Genomic DNA, 22,856 nt, shown 5'->3' on the forward strand with positions numbered 1-22,856 from the left:
TTTTAATGAAACTGAATTGAAAAGCCAGGAGTAGGGTTGTAGATATTATATAACAATTTAACATATTAAGGTATCTTTTTAAATTAGTAAGGAGAGGAAATACTATTCCAGTGACCTAGAGGGCCCCTGCCGCCTGCCCCCTCCAGTTGTCCTGCCCTTCTGGACTGAGCCCGTGTACATTTTACATGTATTGATTGATGTCTTATGTCTCCCTAAAATATATAAAACCAAGCTGTAGCCTGACACATACATGACACATGTTCTCAGGATCTCCTGGGGCTGTCACAGGCCATTGGTCACTCATATTTGGCTTAGAATAAATCTCTTCAAATATTTTACAGAGTTTGACTGTTTTTGTTTTTGTTGACAGTATTAGGGTAGATGTAATTGGACTGAATATAGATTTTTAAGTTGAAAGTCATTTTCTCTTGGAATTTGAAGGCCTTGCCTCTATTTTCTTCTGTTGTTACTGTGAGGCCTTATGCTATTCTGGTTTGTATTCTTTGTTTGTGACCCTTTTCTCACTCTCTTCCTCTCCAAAAATGCTCTTGATCCTCTTTTTTTAGAATACATTTTCATTATGGAAAACTTTAAATGTATGTAAAAGTAGACAGAATAATATAATGAACCTAATATCTATGACCAGCTTCAACAATGATCAATTTATGAACAATTATGATTTCCAAAAATAAAGGTTCCTTTATTTAAAGTTGCATTATCAATATCACACATAAATTGTTTAATGATAATTACTGAATATAGTCAAATATCCAGACATTATTCAAATTTTAAATTATCTCATAAATGGCATAAATATTATGTATGTTTACAGTTTGATTCTGCATCTCAATTAGGTCTACATATCTATATGTCTGTTAGTCTCTTTCAATCTACAAGTTCTCCATCTATATCTTTCCTTTTTTCCTTGTAGTATGTTTTTGAACACACCAAATTATTTGTGCTATTGAGTTCCCACTGGTTGTAAAATTTCAGAACATCAGAGATAACAATGTTCCTTAGAATAGATCTTTTCTACTTAGTGTGCAGGACACGCGTTGGCCATTTTAGCCAGGAAACCCAGTGTCCTTCATGTTCAGGAATTCTCTTGTGTTATTTCTTCACCATATCCTCCTCAGTCTTTTTTTCTGTTCTTTATTTCTGAGACTTTTATTATTCAAGTGTTAGACCACTGAATTGATATTTTACTCTTTTCTTAACTTTTTCCTTTCTCTTTGTCTTTTTGTTGTTGTTGATGCTTCTTGGGAGATTTGTTTGACTTCACTTTCTAATCTTCTAATTGAATATTTCCTTTTTTCTTTTTAATTTCTGAGAGCTTGTTCTCTACCATTTTTGTACTATCCTGTTCCTATATTATGACTGCAGTATTCGTTTATTCAGTAAATATTTATTGGAGTGGCAGGCACATTTCTGGGTCATAGAGGTATAGCAGAGAACAAAGAAAAGCCTCTTTCTTCCTTTTTTGTTTTTGAGACAGAGTCTCGCTTTGTCACCCAGGCTGGCGTGCAGTGGTGATCTCGGCTCACTGTGACCTCTAGTTCAAGTGATTTTCCTGCTTTAGCCTCCTGAGTAGGTGGAATTACAGGCGTGCGCCACCACGCCTGGCTAATTTTTTGTATTTTTAGTAGGGACGGGGTTTTGCCATGTTGCCCAGGCTGGTCTTGAACTCCTGGCCTCTAGTGATCAGCCTGCCTTGGTTCCCAAAGTGGTGGGGTAACAGACGTGAGCCACTGCACCCAGCCGAAAGCATCTTCCTTCTCGAAGCTGACATTCCAGTCAGGAGGAATTGCCTATTAAATAGAACAATGTGTAGTGTGTTAGTTGGTGGTAATTCTGTAAAGAATAATAAAGCCGTCCAGGGGAGTTAATGAGTAATAGGGTAGGATGGTTACCTGTTTGTATTGGTGGTCATGGAAGGCTAACTTGATAAGGTGACATTTGAGCTGAGACCTGAAGGAAGGAAGGGATTGAACCGTATGGATATCCCAAGAAAAAGCATTCTAGGTAGAAGGAATAGAAAGTGCAAGACCATGGGTTGCAAGTGTACTTTTAATATTTGAGGAACAGCAAGTAGGCCTTTGTAACTGGAATAGAATGAGCAAGAGAGAGACTAGTAGGATGTGTAGAATGGTAGACAGATCGTGCAGAATTTGGAAGGTCTTTTGTAGTTCATTATAAGAACTCTGGTTTTTGTCTGAGAAAGCTTTTGGAAAGTTTCGAGCAGAGGAGTGGTATGCCTTTTCTCATTTATGTTTTAAAAGCATTATTCTGGACACTCTTTGGATAATAGATTATAAAAGACAGTTTTGGAGACTATTAAAATAATCTAGTTGACAGATTATAGTGTTTTAGACAAAGTAGTAGTAGAGGAGGGTCTGTCTTGCAAAAATATATCCAAATTTGAACATCTCCTCTACTACTACCTTGTAGTAGATGATGTAGTAGAGATGGTCTAATTTGGATATATTTTTGCAAGATAGAACCCACAGAAATTGCTGATTAATTGGACCTGAATTATGAGAGAAAAAGAGGGAGTAAAGGATAATGCCAAAGGTTTTGGCTTGAGCAGACAAGAGAATGGCATTTCCATTTACTGAACTCGTAAATAATAGAAGCGGAGTAAGTTTGGGAGAGGTCAGGAGTTTGGTTTTAGATATGTTAAATTTGACATTCCTTTTAGACATTAAAGAGGAGATAGTAATTCTTTTATTTCTACAAAGGGATGTCTGCCGGTTTCAGGTTTGATGGTTATAAAATGGAAGAAGGAAATGGAGGAAGAATCTGGTTATCATGCTGTTTAGTATGCAGACATCCCCCTGGTTTCGGTCTGGCGCACCCCTCTTCCTGTCTCTCCATATGTATTTCTGTGTTCAGCTTCTGGTTCAGATTTATGTTCTTCAGATAATAAACCTTTGTGTGAGGACTAGGGTAGGGTATTTGTTTGGCTACTTGGGGTAAGGGTGGATGCCTTGAGATCTAACTTCTTATAGCGATGAGTAAAAAAAAAAACTTTATTGAGATGTAATTTGTATATTATAAATTTGTCCATTTAAAGTGTACAATGCAGTGGTTTTTAGTGTATTCACAGCATTGTGCAACCATCACCACAATCAATTTTGGAGCATTTTCATCACCCAATAAGAAACTCTACTCATTAGCCATCACTTTCCTATTCCCCTTTCCTCTCAGCCCTAAGCAACCACTACTTTCTGTCTTTATAGATTTGCCTATTCTAGACATTCCTTACAAGTGGAACTACAATATATGGTCTTTTGTGACTGACTTCTTTCACTTAGCATAATGTTTTCAAGGTTTATCCATGTTGCAGCATGTATTAGTGCTTCATTCTTTTTTATGCCTGAATGATATTCTGTTGTGTAACATGTAATATATATTTTGTGTCTCTGTCCATCAGTTGATGGACATTTGTGTTTGTATTTGTCAGGGTTCTCTAAAGGGACAGAACTAATAGTATATATGTATATGTATATGTATATGTATATGTATATGTATATGTGAAGGGGAGTTTGTTTGGAGAAGCGACTTACATGATCGCAAGGTGAAGTCCCACAATAGGCCGTCTGCAAGTTGAGGAGCAAGGAAGTCAGTCCAAGTCTCAAAATCTCAAAAGTAGGTAAGCCAGCAGTGCAGCCTTCAGTCTGTGGTCAAAGGCCTGAGAGCCCCTTTTCATCATTTTATGTGCTTATTAGCCATTCGTATATCTTCTTTGGAGAAATAGCTATTTAGACCCTTGTCCTTTTTAAAAATGGATTATTTGTACTGTATATATATAAATCACGGTGTACGTCCAAGTGTCTAAAAATTGAAGAACTTGGAGTCTTATGTTCCAGGGCAGGAAGCATCCAGCACGGAGAAAGATGAAGGCTGGAACACTCAGCAAGTCTCCTCGTTCCACTTTCTTCTGCCTGCTTTATTCTGGCCATGCTGTTGTATAATATATTAGCTGATTAGATGGTGCCCACCCAGACTGAGGGTGGGTCTGCCTCTCCCACTCCACTGACTCAAATGTTAATTTCCTTTGGCAACACCTTCACAGACACACCTAGGAACATTCCTTTACATCCTTCAGTCCAATCAAGTTGACACTCAGTATTAACCATCACAGTGTTGTTTCCACTTTTTCAGCCATAATGAATAATGCCACCATGAACATTCATGTACGGGTTTTTGTGTGGATATGTTTTCAGTTGTCTTTATTATATATCTAGGAGAGGAATTGCTGGGTCACATGGTAACTATGTAGTTAACATTTTGAGGAACTGTCAGGTTGTTTTGTACAGTGGCAGCACCATTTTACATTCTCACCGGCAAGGTATAAGGGTTCTAGTTTCTCTAGATCCTCATCAACAGCTGTTATTGTCATTCTTTTAAATTATAACCACTGTAGTAGGTGTGAAATGGTACCTCATTGTGGTTTTGATTTGCATTCTCTGATGATTGATGATGTTGAATATCATTTCATGTGCTTATTAGCCATTCATGTATCTTCTTTGGAGAAATAGCTAGTTAGACCCTTGTCCTTTTAAAAAATGGATTATTTGTACTGTATATATATAAGATGCTAACAATGGAGGAAACTGGGTATGGAGTATGTAGATGGACTTAACAACAGAAGTGCCAAATATGAACTTGGCAAAGATAAAATTCCTCATACTCTAACCACACATGGTTTATTTTTTACAAGATTAGAGAAGGAATAAAAATATGAAATTATATTTGAAATAATATTTTAACTTATTTTTTTCTTGTGCTGACCATCTTTTTAGGCCAGCAAATTCAGGATTTCATTATATTTTATATCATTTTTAATACTATGGCTTGCAGATGGCTTACTAAAAAAGGATGAGGGGGCAGGAGCTGTGACTGATGCCTATAATCCCAGCACTTTGGGAGACAAAGGTGGGCAGATCACTTGAGACCAGGAGTTCAAGACCAGCCTGGGCAACATGGTGAAACATCACCCCTACAAAAAATACGAAACTTAGCCAAACGTGGTGGAGTGTGCCTGTAGTCCCAGCTCCTTGGGGGGCTGAGGTGGGAGGATTACTTGAACCTGGGGAAGTTGAGGCTGCACTGAGCTGTGATCGTGCTACTGTACTCTAGCCTGGGCAACAAAGTGAGACCCTGCCTCAAAAACAAACAAAAGAACAAAAATTAGGATAGAGTTAATATTCTGAATATTAGAATTTAAAAGGTCACTTAGAAGTCACTTAAGGATGCTAGAAAATTCTATCATCACTAAAAACATTTTATTAACTGTGTTATAGTTGTGAGGCTGTACTATGTAATAACGACTTTTTTGTTGGTAGGGTTCTTGGTAAGGCAGCTTTGACTCACTTAAGAAAATATCGGCTGGGCGTGGTGGCTTATGCCTGCAATCCCAGCACTTTGGGAGGCTGAGGTGGGTTTATCATTTGAGGTCAGGAGTTTGAGACCAGCCTGGCCAATATGGTGAAACCCCATCTCTATTAAAAATACAAAAATTAGCCAGGCATGGTGGCGCTCGCCTGTAATCCCAGCTGCTCTGGAGTCTGAGGCAGGAAAGTCGCTTGAACCTGGGAGGTGGAGGCTTCTCTGAGCCGAGATTGTGCCTCTGCACTCCAGCCTGGGTGACAGAGCAAGACTCTATCTCAAAAACAAAACAAAACAAAAAACAATAAAACACACACAAAATAGAAAATATCTAATACCTAAACTTTAAGGTGTGATTGTGCACAACCCAGTATTGACTTTTTTTCTGTAAAATACTTAATTTCCTCAATATCTGTTTTTATTGGTTGATGTTATAGGTATAATATTATTTTAGATTAGTTTTGTTTTTACTCTATGTTTTTTATTCACTGCTGTGTAAATACTTTTGATAATACCAGGTCTCTGCTTTTGGAGAACTTGAAACTTTGAAGGTAATCTGGATAGTCTTTATTTTTCTTCTATTTATAAGAATTTTACAAGTGGAGAGATTTAGTCTTCTAACTTACCTATGATTTCTCATATTTAGATTCTTTTTAAAAGCTTTGCTTTATGTTATATATGTTGTATATTAGTTAGTGTATTTTATATTGGCTGTTTGACTACATAGTGACATAATGAACAAGAAGTTACATTTCTGGAGAGCATTTTATGTTAGTTTTACACTCAATTACGGAGACAATCACTACCAGTAATACTAAGTACTTAAGTAATTGTCTGTGGTATTTTTAAAAGAATTAAGCTAAGATGGGATAATAATAATAAAGAGGAAAGTTGTTAAAATTTTAATTTAATAAAGTACATTATTTAATATCAGCAATATCAAACTAAAGCAACTAATAAAATAGACATTTAGCCTAATAAATGTTTTTAATTCTAGTGAAGCTTTTTAACATTTGCATTTCTTGAAAGGTGATTTTTTTATGTGCCTGAGCCAAAGAAGTTTTTATATGTATGAAACATATATATAAAATAATTTCAAAATCTTATAAGGTTTATATCACTGTGTCTTAATCATCTTAACATGGATCAATGCTTTCTTAGATTAAAAAAAAAGCAAGCTCCCAATCCAATTTTATAAATGCAGTACTGGATACCATAGAATCAAGGGAAAAGTGAACTGGAAAAAGAAATATCCATGGCTTTTATAAACCTCTTTACAACTAGAGGAGTTTATTATCATGGGAAATAAGCTTAACTCAATAAGAAAAGAGAAAAGAGAAGATGCAAACCTAATTCTGAGGGAACTGAAGAATCTTCTGAAGATTATGGTAGAGAGAGAACACTCTTTGCAAATAAATTCTGAATTGCTTCTGTCAGTCATATTCTATATTACAGTAACATAAAAAGGGGCAGAAGTAGCATCTTTCTCTAAATGTGTACTATCTTCAAGTGAAAAAGGAAAAGAAAATTGTATTTTACCTTTCATAATTGTTGATAAAGACCACCTTGTATGATTCATCTTTTTAAAGCCATCATGTGTTTGTAGGAATCATTTTCAAAGGTCCATTTGTGTAGATTACTGACTATAAAATAGGGAAATGATGAAATCACCTGTGTTATGCAGTCGTAGATGTTGCACACTTAAGTGCAGCATTTTATGTTCATAATAAAATTTAAGATTGGAACTTCAGTTAAAAATTTGGCAGATACTAAAGTTTTTGTTGCCCTAAAAGGTAGAGATGATTTTTAAAGAAGGTAAATTAGTTTATTATCATGTTATTCAGAATTTGCAAACACAAATTCTGTTCCTCATATTTCTTATTTTTGTTATCTGTGGGTTTTTTGATTATACCTAGAAGTAATAGAAGTTTTTCTTCATTAAACTCTTTTATAATATGAGTGGTATACTTCATTTCTTGCTGAATAAAAAAATCACGGGGATCTCCAGTTTATTTCTGTTGTCAGCCTATTGCCCTCATATATCCCTTCTGAAACCGTTAAGGCTCTGTTACCATCCTTAGTGACTTTAACTTTGAATTTTCTACCGTCAGAACTGCATAGTTAACCACGATCAAGATGACTGGCACGGAGAGCTCTGAATCTTTCTATGTTCTGTGCTTTATATGAGCCTGTTTATGTAAAATAATCTAGGGGATTCTGGAAAACAAGTATGTTTTAGCCATTAATAAAACAGTTACAGATGAATTGTAGTTCAGAGAAGTAAGTAGAAGGAATATCCGTTAGCGACAAATCAATTTTTGTCTACAACACAGGTCTTTTGCTTACTTATAATGGAAATGCTTATACATGTGTCAGGACCCATTTTGGCCTTTGGGCCAAAGACCTAGTATGGCATCTGGCATATAGTAGTTTCTCTATAAATGTTCCATTCTGCTTTTTAGTTGACCTATATAGTAAAATAAGTATCAGTGAGATCATCATGAAAACCTATTCATTTGTTTTTAATAATCTTTTAAGTGTTTTTATGCAGTCGCATTTGTTTAATGGGATTGAATATAAATGTAAAATGTTTGGACTTCTGTGAGGGTAGAATACAGTGGATAGGACTTCCTGACCAATTCACTTCCAAGACCAATTGGACTTCCTTCCTGTTCTCTTTTACATCGTAGTTCCCATGTTCTGAGTCACAAAGCAGCATTAATTTTGCCTCTGAGTTGTTTTTCTAATGTACTGTGCTGGCCACGTGGAAAGTAGGAGAGCTACTTAAAAACAAACACCACCTTCAAATTAGAATGCCTTATTAAGATTTAAAATATTATGTATCATACGAGGCCTCTTTTGTAGAATATATCATGTTATTGTAAAAGTCAAATGAGAAAATACACGAGACCTCTTTGAAAACTGTAGCATATTAATATTTAACTCTAGGCATAATCTCCTCAGTGACATTAATGTAAATACACTCTCTCATGTAGAGGTGACATTAGAAATATAAATGCTTACATTTACATATAAAAGCCAACATTAAAGGTCAGACTAATTGAATAATATTATTGCTTCTTAAGATGTTAGATTACAACAAAGATGATAAATAGTAAAGGGCCTATAGACAGTTCTTAATTATGACCCTTCAATGTATGACTCTAGTGATTAAGTGATATAATATTGTGATGCCTGTTTTACAAATGTTTATCAAATACTTGGAGACTGTGACCCTCTGAGGCATCTTTTTTGGTGATAAAAATCCTTTGAGACCTTCTGTTTAAGGGCTCAAAAGATAGTATTTACAAGTATGCCCCCCTTCCCTGCCCAGGTAAAGAATAAGTGTTATAGTTAAATATTAACATGCATGTAATAAAATATTAACAGCTATTAAAATGTAACAAAATAAAATATACTTAGCATTAAAATAAACATTATAGAATTAATCAGTCTATGATGATTCAGTCCCTTGGAATCATCTTTTTGTACATGGATTATTACTGTATTTATTACTTATGAAAACATCTATTAATGGGAATTATTAGATGATAAAATCTGGAAAAATGAACAATCATGTTCTATTTACACAAGTTATTGATATATTTGGGGTAAACTTTGTGCAACTAATTAGGAAACTGTAATATATAACACACTCCTGAGGAAATCATTAACTAGTATGTACTCGTGATAATTCATCCCATTTTTCTTGATGTCTGTTTTAGTGGACTAAATTTCATATCTAAGTTTTTCTGCTTGACTGATTTTTTTTTTTTTTTTTTGAGACGGAGTCTCGCTCTGGATCTCAGCTCACTGCAAGCTCCGCCTCCCGGGTTTACGCCATTCTCCTGCCTCAGCCTCCCGAGTAGCTGGGACTACAGGCGTCCGCCACCTCGTCCAGCTAGTTTTTTGTATTTTTAGTAGAGACGGGGTTTCACCGTGTTAGCCAGGATGGTCTCGATCTCCTGACCTCGTGATCCACCCGTCTCGGCCTCCCAAAGTGCTGGGATTACAGGCTTGAGCCACCGCGCCCGGCCTTGCTTGACTGATTATTTTAAGTTCATCAAATCCTCTAAGCTGGATGTATTTGGGGATAAAAGAATGTAGTAGAAACGGTTTTGTTTACTCAGTCTTTCAGCAGATTTATTGTACACATATGTTTTCATAACTTGTGAAACTTTTGGAAGAGGCCAATAGAAGCCATAGAACCAAATGTGATGTGGAGAACAGCTGGATATGTTTGGTTAGTTCTGCTGCTGAATTGGAGTCTTCAGCTCATGCCTGGTTTATAATAAAGTAACATGTATCAAACAGTTGGATAGGAGACATTCTTCTCTATATTGCCCTCTTCAAAGACTGAGAACTCACTTTTCTTAAGTGTACTAGATGATCTAATTGGGCTTAATATGATTTAGTGAGAGATAGATTACACCAAAAAGAGGTCAATTAACACCTAGTATTTACTAAAATAAAAATCTCTTGGCAGTACATAGCTGTAGGAAAGGACATGGCAATCAGCTTATAAATGACAAAATATGTGATAATTTTGTGTTACGTACAGAACTGTTGTTTGGCTAGGCGTGGTGGCTCACGCCTGTAATCCCAGCACTTTGGGAGGCCAAGGTGGGCGGATCACTTGAGGTCAAGAGTTCAAGATCAGCCTGGCCAACATGGCGAAACCCCATCTCTACCAAAAATACAAAAAGTAGCTGGGCATGGTGGTGTGTGTGCTTGTAGTCCCAGCTACTCAGGAGGCTGAGGCAGGAGAATCTCTTGAAACCAGGAGGCGGAGGTTGCAGTGAGCTGAGTTTGCACCACTGTACTCCAGCCTGGGTGACAGAGTGAGACTCTGTCTCAAAAAAAAAAAAAAAAAAAAAAAAAGGACTGTTGTTCATAGTGTACAGTACATAGTACAGTGTAATACCTGTGTTATAGGCAAACATATATATATATAGTTAAATTAACCTGTAGTATATATATAAATATATATACATATATATATGCATTTTAACCAGAATTTTGTTCTGCTTTCTGCCCTTTCTTTGTTGATTACATTAGGATTGAATGCCTGTGACACAGTTTATGAATGTTACACTAGTTCTCTTAGGTGGTATTGGAAAAAATTATTTTGAGCAGCATGTTGATGTTCCTCTAGCACCCTCTGCTGGATTTGAGAATTAATTCATTGGACTAGAAGATTTAAAAAAATTATTAAGAGGTTTAAATTTAATTACGTCTATCAACAAACTCCTCTTGGAAAGAGTTTGTTTAAAGATTTGAAGATTTTTTGCCGTCCTCACTGAGTAATTGATAGTTTCAGTAATAATAAGCATCTTATAATTTTCTGACATTTCATTTAAAGTGAGAAGCTGTGAAAATAACTACGTGATCTCCAGTTGATTATTTCGACCCCCTGTGTTTTGCTCTAAGCAGGAAAAACAGAACTTCTTGATTTTTGGAGTGAAAACCAGATCATTAATTAACTCATTAATATATATACAAGAAGTGAAAACTTGAATTGTTGATTCATTACAGAATCACTGAATATTCTGCATTTTAACAAAATATATGAGTATCATTTTGATAGAGAAACATATATGCTTTTTGGAATCTGAGAAAATATTTTAACATTGTTATCCTGGTTTCTTTTCTCTCTGTGCCCTTTACTTGCTTTTTAAAAAATTTTTATTTCCATAGGTTTTTGGGAAACAAGTGGTGTTTGGTTACATGAGTAAGTTCTTTAGTGGTGGTTTGTGAGTTTTGTTCCTTTATTAGCTTTTAAAATCATTTATTCTCAATCCTATGGGCTATTTCCTTGTGATAGGCTGGACTTTTTTCTGACTTACAGAAACTAAAATGAGTATACTGGGTACTGAGAAAACTGACTTCAGTTCTTTAAGGGCAAGAACTTTATCCTGTGGAGTGTAAGTTTTTTTAAAGAAAAAATTAGCATTGGGCCCCCCTAGGATAATGCTCATTCTGGTGTGGGCTAAACATAAGAATTTCTCTGCTACAGTATGCATCATGCTTTATACCTACAACTTCTGGGGGACCCTTGTTCTAGGGATTCAAAGTCAGCATTTAGAAATAACTTTTTTTCCACAATGAGAATCAGAAGCTTAAGTTGGGAGCTGTCCCTTCCGGACATTCAGGTCAGAGATTCTTTATTTTTTAATTAAGATATAGTTCACATATCATAAAACTCACCCTTTAAAAGTATACAATTCAATGCTTTTAATATATTCACTACACTGTGCAACTATTACCACTATCTAATTCCAGAGCATTTTCATCACCCCACTAAGAAACTTCATATTCATTAGCAGTTACTGCCCTTTCTGTCTCTCCTTCTCCCCTATCCTCCTGCAACCACTTAATATACTTTTTGTCTCCGGATTTGCCTCTTTTGGACAGTTCTTATAAATGAAATCATACAGGATGTGGTCTTTTGTATTTGACTTCTTTTACTCTTTTATATATGTCTTCAAGGTTAATCCATGGTATCACATTTATTGGTACTTCATTCCATTTTCTTGCTGGATAATATATTCCATTGTATGGATTCACAACATCTTGTTTGTTCATTCATCGGTTGATGGACATTTGGGTGCATTCCACCTTTGGCTATTCTGAAAAATGCTGCTATAAACTTTTGTGCATAATTTTTTGAACCTATTTTCATTTCTCTTGGGTAAATATATGGGACTGGAATTGCTGGGTCATATGGTAACTCTATGTTTAATTTTTTTGAGCAGCTGCCAAGCTGTTTTCCACAGCAGCCAAACCATTTTACGTTCGTATGAGTAATATATGAGGTTTTCAGGTTTTCTAATATTTTTCCAATATTTTCTGTTATTTAAATTATAGCCATCTAGTGGGTGTGAAGGTATCTCTTCGTGTTTTTAATTTTAATTTCCCCAATGACTAATAGTGTTGAGCATCATTTCATGTAGTTATTGGTCATTTACATATCTTTTTTAGACAAACATCTAAGTCCTATACTCATATTTTGAGTTGTCTTTTTATCGTATGAGTTCTTTTTTTATTCTGTATACTAGACCATGCTCAGATATATGATTTGTAAGTATTTTTTCCCATTCTTTCGGTTATCTTTTCATTTTCCTAATAAAGTCCTTTGATACACATAAGTTTTTTGTCTTTTAGTTTTAATTTTATATTGTTACATAAAATGTGTACATATTTATGGGGTTCATGTGATATTTTGTTATGTGCATAGAATGAAATTATCAAGTCAGTAGTTAGGCTGTCCATCATCTTGAACATTGATCATTTCTATGTGTTGGGAATATTTCAAGATCTCTCTTCCAGCTATTTTGAAATATACAATACATTGTTGTTAACTATAGTCATCCTACTCTGCTATTGAACGTTAGAACTTATTCCTTCTATCTAACTGTATGTTTGTACCCATTAGTCAATCTCTCTGCCCTGCCACCCACACCCCGACACCCTTTCCAGCCTCTGATAACTATCCTAACTATCATTCTACTCTCTACCTCCTTGAGATTAACTTTTAAAATTATATATATATATTTTTGAGACGAAGTCTCAGTCTGTCACCCAGGCTGGAGTGTAGTGGCACAATCTCCACTCACTGCACCTTTTGCCTCCCGGGTTCAAGTGATTCTCCTGCCTCAGCCTCCTGAGTAGCTGGGATTACAGGTGCCTGCCACAGGGCCCAGCTAATTTTTGTATTTTTAGTAGAGACGGGGTTTCACCATGTTGGCTAGGCTGGTCTTGAACTCCTGACCTCAGGTGATCCACCCGCCTTGGCCTCCCAAAGTGCTGGGATTACAGGCGTGAGCCACCGCACCTGGCCTATACTTTTTTTTTTTTATTTAATAGAGATGGGGTCTCACTTTTTTATAGAGATTTTGCTCAGACTGGTCTTGAACTCCTGAGCTCAAGCAATCCTCTCACCTTAACCTTCCAAAGTGCTAGGATTACAGGCATGAGCCACCATGCCCAGCTGAGATTAACTTTTTTAGCTGTCATATATGAGTGAGAACATGTGGTATTTGTCTTTCTGTACCTGGCTTATTTTACTTAACATAATGACCTCTAGTTCCATTCATATTGCTGCACACGACAGGATTTCAGTCTTTTTTTATGGCCAACTAGTATTCCATTGTGTGTATATATAACCCACTTTCTTAATTCATTTGTTGATGGATACGTAAGTTGATTCCGTATCTTTGCTATTGTGAATAGTGTTGTGATAAGTTTTTAATGTTATTTATTTATTTATTTATTTATTTATTTATTTATGCATGCTTGTGCTTTACTATCTAAGAATCCATTGCCAAATCTAAGGTCATGAAGGTTTTTGGGTTTTTTTTGAGACAGGGTCTTGCTTTGTTGCCCAGGCTGGAGTGCAGTGGCATGATCTCAGCTCACTGAAGTCTCAACCTCCTGGACCCAAGCCTTCCTTTCCACTTTAGCCTCCCAAGTAGCTGGAACCATAAGTGTCCCTCACCACACCTGGCTAATTTTGTTTATTTTTTTGTAGAGACAAGGTTTCACTATGTTGCCTAGACTATGAAGATTTACCCCTATGTTTTCTTCTAAGAGTTTTATGGTTTTTAGCTCATATATTTAGGTCATTGATCCATTTAGAATTTATTTTTGTATATGATATGAGGTATGGGATCCAAATTTATTCTTTTGCCTATGTATATCCAATTGTCTCAACATTATTTAATGAAAAGAATCTTTTCCATTGAGTAGTCATGGCACCATTGTCAAAAATAAATTGACCACCCAATCATGAGTTTATTTCTGGACTGTCAGTTCCTTTCAGTGGATCTATATGAATCTATATGTCTATCCTTTTGCTGGTACCACATTGTTTTGATTATTGTAGCTTTTTTTTTTTTTTTGAGACAGAGTCTGGCTCTGTCATCCAGGTTGAAGTACAGTGGCTCAGTCTTTGCTTACTGCAACCTTTGCCTCCCAGGCTCAAGCCATTCTCTCACCTTAAGCCTCCCTTGTAGCTGGGATTGTAGGTGGCCAACACCACACTTGGCTAATTTTTGTTTTTTCTTTTTGTTTTGATAGAGACAGGGTTTCACCATGTTGCCCAGGCTGGTCTTGAACTCCTGGGCTCAAGCTGTCTGCCGGCCTCAGCCTCCCAAAGTGCTGGGGTTACAGACATGAGCCACCATGCTCGACTGATCACTGTAGCTTTGTAGTGAGATTTGCATTTATGACATATGTCTTCCATCTTTATTCTTCTTTTTCAAGATTGTCATGTTAACGTTTTGAGAAGTCTTTAGTAAGGAAAATTGTTTGGTTTTAATCTTGTGTTTCTCACATGCTTCTGATGATGAAATTGCTTTTTTATATAATAGCTAACAACATCCTGTGGGACTGGTATTCTGTGGAAACATTTTTTGAGAAGGGTGGGAAAAAAGTGACTATGCGGGGAATATTTTACTTGCCTTATCACGTCAGCAATATAGATAGGAATAGACTGAGTTAAACTCCCCCTTCCCATTTACTTTTTCTGTTTAGTCATGAAATAATTCATTCTAATGTTTTTTTGTTGTTGTCATTGTCAAAATATTAAACTTATAATTTTTTAGACAGGGTCTCATTCCTGTTGCCTGGGTTGGAGTGCAGTGGCACGATGACAGCTCACTGCAGCCTTGACTTCCTGGGCTCAAGAGATCCTCCCACCTTAGCCTCCCAAGTAGGTGGGACTACAGGTGCGCACCACAATGCCTGACTAATTTTTGTATTTTTTTTTGTTTGTAGAGTTGGGGCTTCATCATGTTGCCCAGGCTGGCCTTGGGCTCCTGGGCTCAAGTGATCTGCCCGAGTTGGCCTTCCGAAGTGCAGGGATTACAAGTGTGAGCCACTGTGCCTGGCCTAATTTTGTTAATTGGGTAAATAATGATACCATTGCCATACTTCCCCCTTAACCTTAATAATTTTGCTTTTGTTGTTTAAAAAATGTTTCTCAATATGGAAAATTTCACACATACATTAAAGTAGAAAGAATATTGCAGTGAACCCCCATGTGCCTATCATTTAGCTTCAACAGTTATCAGCTTATGACCAATCTTATTTTATGAACACCAACCCTCACCCCTAACTCCTGGGTTGATTATTTTAAACTATATCTAGACATTATATAGTTTCATCCCTGAACACTTTAGTATGTATTTTTTAAAAGATAAGGGTTTATTTTATTTATTAATTAAAAAAATTTATTTAGTTAATTTTTTTGTAGACATGGAATCTTTCTCTGTTGCCCAGGCTGGTCTCAAACTCTTGGCCCCAAGCAGTCCTCAGCTTCCCAAAGTGATGGGGGCCACTGTGCCTGGCCCAAAGATAGGGGTTTAAAAAAATACTAATCATTATCACACCTAAAAAAGTAATAATAATTCCTTAGTAACATCAAATATCCAAATGTCCTCATTTACTGGTTTTCAGGGTGTTTTGAGTCTTCAGATAAAACTGTGAATATTTACTAGTTTCACCTTTCAGCAGAATGCCTGTTATTTTTAAATACTCGAGTAGCGTAAGTTATAAATGTCAGATTTTACTCAAAGTATTATTTTATCCTTTGGATTTAAATTATCTTGAGACCCAAAAGGATCATATTTGGAATTATTGCTTCCTGTAAAAAAAAAAAAACTATTTTCTAGTATAATAGCTCATTAAGAAATATTTTTAATAGATTGTAGAATCTAAATAAAGCAAATAGTTCATTGTAAAAGAATATTTTGTGCATTTCATGTTTGCAAAACACAGAGTGATTATATCCCAAAGCAGGATTATTCCATGACTGTGAAGGCTGTCAGAACTAGGTGCATCTACAAAGGCCTCTAGAGAAGAAGGGATGTTTGTGTTTATGCTCTGCATTATGATAATTATTATGGGAATGATTTGCCCAGAAAGATGTATAGTCATTTCTTAGTTATTCATAGACTGCTTGATTAGTTTGTGGATTATTCAGTTTTTATTTATACTTCTTTTCATTGTGATCCATTACCATCTTTGTCTGTAAACAAAAAGAAATGGTGGAAGAGAAGGAAAATCAGATTAATCAAGTTGAACATTTAAAAAAACTTGGCTTAGGCTAAATGGTTTAGTTAATATAATAAATACTAATTTATTTTTTTCCCATATTTCATCTAGGAAGGGAAAGCAAATTAGTAATGCCTTTCTCTGTCCCCATTGAACTGCCCCATTGACAGACAGGACTCTAGGCATGACTTTTCTTTGCTACCGTTATCTTGAGCCATGCTGGGTGTTCCCATAGTTCTGTTTTTCTGCCCCCAACAGATTGTTGGTCATGACCAATTCTCTCTTTGGGACTAGTAATCTGCTACTTCCCAGGGTTGCATTTTCTCAACAGAAATTGTATTCAAAAATAAAGATCTTGACTTCTGCTCTGGCCAGAAACTGACTCTTGCCTGAAAAACTGATAAATTAGACTTCATCATATGGAAACTTTTGCTTTGCAAGTAATACTGTTAAGAGAATGAAAAGACAGGACGTAGACTGGGAGAAAATATTTGAAAACATATATCTAACAAAGGACACGTTTTCAGATTGTATAATGAACTTTTAAAGCTCAGTAATATGAAAATAAACAGCCCAATTAAAAAATGGTGAAAATATTTGAACATATACTTCATCAAAGAAGATACACAGTTGGCAAATAGGTACATGAAAAGATGCTCAGTGTCATTAGTTATTGGGGAAATGCAAATTAAAACTAAAATGAGGTAACTACTATATGCCTATTTGATTGTCTGTAAAACCTCAAGAAACCAAAAACAAAAAATGATCATGCCAAGTGTTGGTGAGGATGTGGAACAAAGGAAAATTTCATATATTGCTGTTAGGAATGTAAGTTGGCACCGTCACTTTGGAAAACAGTGTGGCAGTTTCTTAAAATATTCAATATGGCTGGGTGCCGTGGCTCACGCCTGTAGTCCCAGCACTTTGGGAGGCCGAGGCGGGCGGATCATGAGGTCAGGAGATTGAGACCATCCTGGCTAACACGGTGAAATCCCATCTCTAAAAAATTAGCCGGGCGTTGTGGCGGGTGCCTGTAGTCCCAGCTACTCAGCAGGCTGAGGCAGGAGAATGGTGTGAACCTGGGAGGCAGAGCTTGCAGTGAGCCTAGATGGCGCCACTGCACTCCAGCCTAGGCAACAGAGCGAGACTTGTCTCAAAAAAAAGAAAAGAAAAAAAAAAAAATTCAATATGTACCTATCATTTGACCCATTCATTCCATTCTTCATTGTTTACCCCAGAGAAATGAAAGTGTGTGTCTTTACAAAGTCTTGCTCGCAAATGCTCATAGTAGTTTTATTTGTAATTGCCTAAACTGGAAACAACTCAAATGTCCATCAGTAGGTGAACAGATAAACCAGTTGTGGTCTATTAACAAAATGGAACAATATTTAACAATGAGAATGAATGAACTGTTGATGCATACAACCACATGGATAGGTGTCAAAATAATTATGTAAGGGGAAAGAAGCCTGGCAATAGAAAGCATAATATATGATTCAGTTTATAGACAACTCCAGAAAATACGAACTGCTCTATAGTGACAAAAAGTAGATTTGTGATTACTTGGGTATGTGGTGGGGTGGTGAGGGCTGGAGGAAGGCATTACCAAGAGACATAAGGTATCTTTTAAGAGTGATGGAAATGTTTCCTATATTGATTGTGGCAGTGATTTAATGGATGTGTACGTGTTTGTGTGTGTGTATAAAAATTTATCAAAAAGTATATTTTCACTGTGTGTAGCTTATTATATATAAGTTATACCTCAATAAAGTGTAAAGAAAAAAAAGCAAGCTCTGGCACATTCTTCCTGAGTGTGAATTTTACATTGCGTTCTTGCAAAGAAAAAGAAATGAGGCTGCAGGTCCACTAATCTAAAGTGTTAATTATCATTCTGGACTGTAGTGATCCGTATCTTCTTTAAATACCAATGTTCATGAATTTAAACTTTTGTTTTCAGGCAACTACTCTTAGAGTGAGGAAATTAGAAGAAAACATTGAAGCAGAAAGAGCAGCGCATTTGGAATCAAAATTTAATTCTGAAATTATTCAGGTAAAATGTAAACAAATATTTTGGCCTGCATTTTCTTAGTTTGTGTTATAACAGCTGGGAAAAACAGCACTATGTTCAGAGAACTAAGGTGTGCATTGAGAATGGGTCACATATTATGATGACACTCATCATTGTATATAAGGTTAGCATACAGTTGAGATATACTACCTTAGTGGAGGAGTTGGCACACTACAGCCTACCAGGTCTCACCCACTGTCTGTTCTCGTGAAGTTTTGTCTTGTCCATAGCTGCTTTTGTGCTACAGTGGCAGAGTGGAGTAGTAGTGACAGAGAACTTATCTGGCAGTCTACAAAGAAATTTGCGGATTAGAGTGTCCTTTTTCCCAACAGCGGTGGGATGAATTTCTTTTTGAGAACATTGAAAAAACATGCATGTTATTTATTGAGTGCATATCCTATGCATATCACTGTATTAAGAGCTGAAGGTGTAAAGATGAATGAACTCCTTTTGTAACTTACATTTCGTTACCAGAGATACTAAATATCTATCTCCAGATATATAGATGCTTACATAGATGTACAAAATACTGAAATACAATGGGAATATAATAAAGAAAAGGATTAAATCTGGGAGGGGAATTAAATGGAGGCCTCCTAAGGAAACTATCCTTTTTGCTATGCCTTAGAGAATGAGAAGGAATTTCTAAGAGAAGTGAGAGCAGAACACTTTATTAGGGGTTGGCACACTACTGCCCATGGGCCAAGTCTGACCTGCAGCCTGTTTCTGTAAAGTTTTATTAGAAGATAGCCACGCCCATTTGTTTACATATTGTTTATGGCTGCTTGTCGAGACAGACCTATGGTCCACAAAAACTAAAATATTTACTCTGTGGCCCTTTACAGAAAATGTTTACTGACCACTGTTCTAAACAACTGCTTGGATAAAGCTACTAAATAAGAATGTACTTGTTTCCTTTTGAGAAATACTTGCATTGTTGAGTGGTAGAGCTTTGGGAAAAGTTTGGAGATAATGGTGGAAAGGCATGATGAAGACTAATTATGAAAGTCTTTTTTCATGCTAAGAAACTTAGACTTATTTTGAAAGCAGTGGAAAGCCACTGCAGCTTTTGGGACACACAGATATGAAATCTAAGTTTAAGAAAATGGCTCTGGTACCATATTGGTAGATAAAGGAAGGGAGTGGAGATAGGAGACTGGTTGAAGAGATGATGAACACCTGAATCAAGGCAATAACTGTAGCAATGGAAAGAAGGGCTCCTGTGTCAGAATAATAGTCCCTCAAAGATGTCCACATCTGTCCTTATCCTCAGAACCTGTGAATATGTTACCTTACATGGCAGATAGGACTTTGCAGATGTGATTTATTTGAGGATCTTGAGATGGGAGTTTGTCCCAGTTTATCTAATTGAGACTGATGTAATCATAAGAGTCCTGGCAGGAGGGTCACAGTCAGAGACAGAGATGTGATGACAGAAGCAGAGATCAGAGTAAGCCACGATGAGCCCAGGAATGTGGGTGGCCTCCAGAAATTGGAAAAGGCAAGATAAGATTTCTTCCCTAGAGTCTCCAGAAGGAATGGAGCCTTGCTGACACTGTGACTTTAGCACCAGAAGACCCATTTCAGACTTCCGATAGACTGTAAGATAATACATTTATGTCATTTTAAGTTGCCAGTTTATGGTAATTGGTAATAGCAGTGATTGGAAAGATACAGGGGACAAACTGAGAATGCATGATTTTAGGTAACAAATTTGCAGTGTGAGGGGAAGAGCAATAGAAGAGAACACCAAGGTCTGCAATATGTGTGAAAGTAGGCAGATGCAGTTGACTGTCACACTCTGAAGTCTGAAGAGAGACAATGGTAAGTTTTGAACATGTTGACTTTGAGGAGTAGTTTAGAGGTTCATAGTGCCCTTTGAGGATATGGTCATGCAAAGTCACCTGAACAATGTACATTTACTCTTGTCATTCTGCTTTTTTGTGAACAGTTCCTTTCTTTATATTCTCTCAAGCACCTGCTGGTAGCTTATCTTGGATCAACCAGTTTCCCAGTGTTAGGAAAGTTAAGGAAATTAGGTAGGAGGAGATTTGTTGGAACTGCTACTTTTTTGATTTTAATATTTAATAGACAATTATGACTTTTTGCTTTAATGTTTTCTCAGCATTTTGATAATATGCTTTAAAATCTAATATGGTATTTTTTATGCTTCTGTTAAAGAGATTAATTTTAATGAAGATTATATACCTATAATAGTATTTTTGTTTGCTTAAATCTAGGAAGGTAGAAAGTATCTTTATGAACTTAGATTCTCAGTATAAACTGTTACGATGTTCTTATTTCATGTTATTTAGCTGGCCAGTACGTTTGAGCACTACTTTGTGAACAAATGTAATAGACTGTATGAAAATAAAATATATACACTTATTTCCAGAAGAAAAAGTAGTTTTAAGCTTATTTGGCTTTAGCAAGTTTGAAAATCATCTCACTTTATTTGTGCTCTTGAATTTCATATCAAGGAGGATGGTGGGATTGCCAAAATCAGTAAATGAAAAGTAGCTTTAAGCAGATAGATTAAAACTAATTTAGACTTAAAAAAGTTATTGCCTTGATTTAGGTGTTTATTATCTCTTCACCCAACCTCCTATCACCACTCCCTTACTTTATTTGCCAGTATTAGTTACCAGAGTTATTTTTCTAAAACTTAGATTTGATATCTACATCAAAAGCTACTTATATTAAAAGCTACTGCTTTTAGTATGTCTAAATTACTTAATTTACATTTTAAAAGACTTAGACTTTTTTCCTATCTTATTTTAATTAATACAATTTATAGTGTTTTACCTTATTGTTTAAATAACTCCTAATGCAAGATGCAACTATATTTGTAAAGATTTTGATTAAAATTTATGTTTTTACTTTTGTCTTTAATGAAATGTTCTTTTTACCTAAAATTCTCAGATCCTTATATTCGAGCATGTCTGCTAAAGCAAACTTGTATACTTTTCTTTAAGATCAGGTCAGGCCGGGCGCGGTGGCTCAAGCCTGTAATTCCAGCACTTTGGGAGGCCGAGACGGGTGGATCACGAGGTCAGGAGATCGAGACCATCCTGCCTAACACGGTGAAACCCCGTCTCTACTAAAAAAATACAAAAAACTAGCCGGGTGATGTGGCGGACGCCTGTAGTCCCAGCTACTCGGGAGGCTGAGGCAGGAGAATGGCGCGAACCCGGGAGGCGGAGCTTGCAGTGAGCTGAGATCCAGCCACTGCACTCCAGCCTGGGCAACAGAGCGAGACTCCGTCTCAAAAAAAAAAAAAAAAAAAAAAAAAGATCAGGTCCCCAGAATGGCATCAATAAGTAATAAGACTGAAGTTTTCTTTTTCTTTTCTTTTCTTTTCTTTTTTTTGTTTCTTTTTATGATTTCAGCTTTTATTTTAGATTCTGGGGGTATATGTGTGGTTTGTTACCTGGATATATTGCCTAATGCTAAGGTTTGGTGCATGATTGATTTTGTCAGCCAGGTATTGAGTATAGTACCCAATCGTTAATTTTTCAACTCTTACCCCCTTTCTGCCCTCTTCCCTCTAGTAGTCCCCAGTGTATATTGCTGTCATCTTTATGTCCACAGTTATCCAGTGTTTAGCTTCTACTTATAAGTGAGAATATGCGGTATTTGGTTTTCTGTTCCTGTGTTAATTTGCTTAGGATAAGGGCTTCCAGCTGCATCCATGTTGCAGCACAGGACATGATTTTGTTCTTTTTTGTGGCTGCATAGTAATCCATGGTGTATATGTACCACATTTTCTTTATCTAATCCATCGTTGATTGATGAGCACCTGCGTTGATTCCATGTCTTTGGTATTGTGAATAGTGCTGTGATGAACATAAAAGTGCATGTGTTTTTTTGGTAGAATGATTTATTTTCTTTTGGATATGTACCCAGTAATGGGATTGCTGGGTCAAATGGTAGTTCTAAGTTCTTTGAGAAATCTCCATTTCACTTTCCACAGTGGCTGAACTAATTTACGTTCCCACCAACAATATATAAACATTTCCTTTTCTCAGCAGCCTCATCAGCATCTTAACATGCTGTTTTTTGACTTTTTACTAATAGGCTGAAGTTTTAAATTCATGAAAAAAACAGAATTTCAAAGTTAGGTTTTTCATTGTAGTTGTGATATATCCCTGGGAATATATAGTTAATTACTATAAATATGAAAACTATTACCTATTTTTTACTTATATGGTTTAAAATTAATATTTGATATCTCAGTGCTATGACTTAGAAAAAATGAAAAGTTTTTATTTGAATCATAAATCTATAAATATTTACAAATATTTTCAATGAGGTACATCTAAAACCATTCAGTTTCAGAGTA

The 22,856-nt window shown here is 36.1% G+C and overlaps 1 protein-coding gene across 6 annotated transcripts in view; it reads left to right on the top strand.

Moving 5' to 3' along the window:
• The window catches only part of CCDC171 (coiled-coil domain containing 171), a 501,053-nt gene that overhangs the window by 167,164 nt on the left and 311,033 nt on the right, over nucleotides 1–22,856 (top strand). For all 6 annotated transcript variants that reach the window (XM_031654260.1, XM_031654264.1, XM_031654261.1 and 3 more), the window contains one exon: nucleotides 18,404–18,496. In XM_031654260.1, the coding sequence (XP_031510120.1) occupies nucleotides 18,404–18,496 (93 nt within the window). The remainder of the gene's footprint in view (nucleotides 1–18,403; nucleotides 18,497–22,856) is intronic.

This window comes from Papio anubis, chromosome 13, assembly GCF_008728515.1.
Source record: "Papio anubis isolate 15944 chromosome 13, Panubis1.0, whole genome shotgun sequence".
NCBI classification, from domain to species: domain Eukaryota; kingdom Metazoa; phylum Chordata; class Mammalia; order Primates; family Cercopithecidae; genus Papio; species Papio anubis.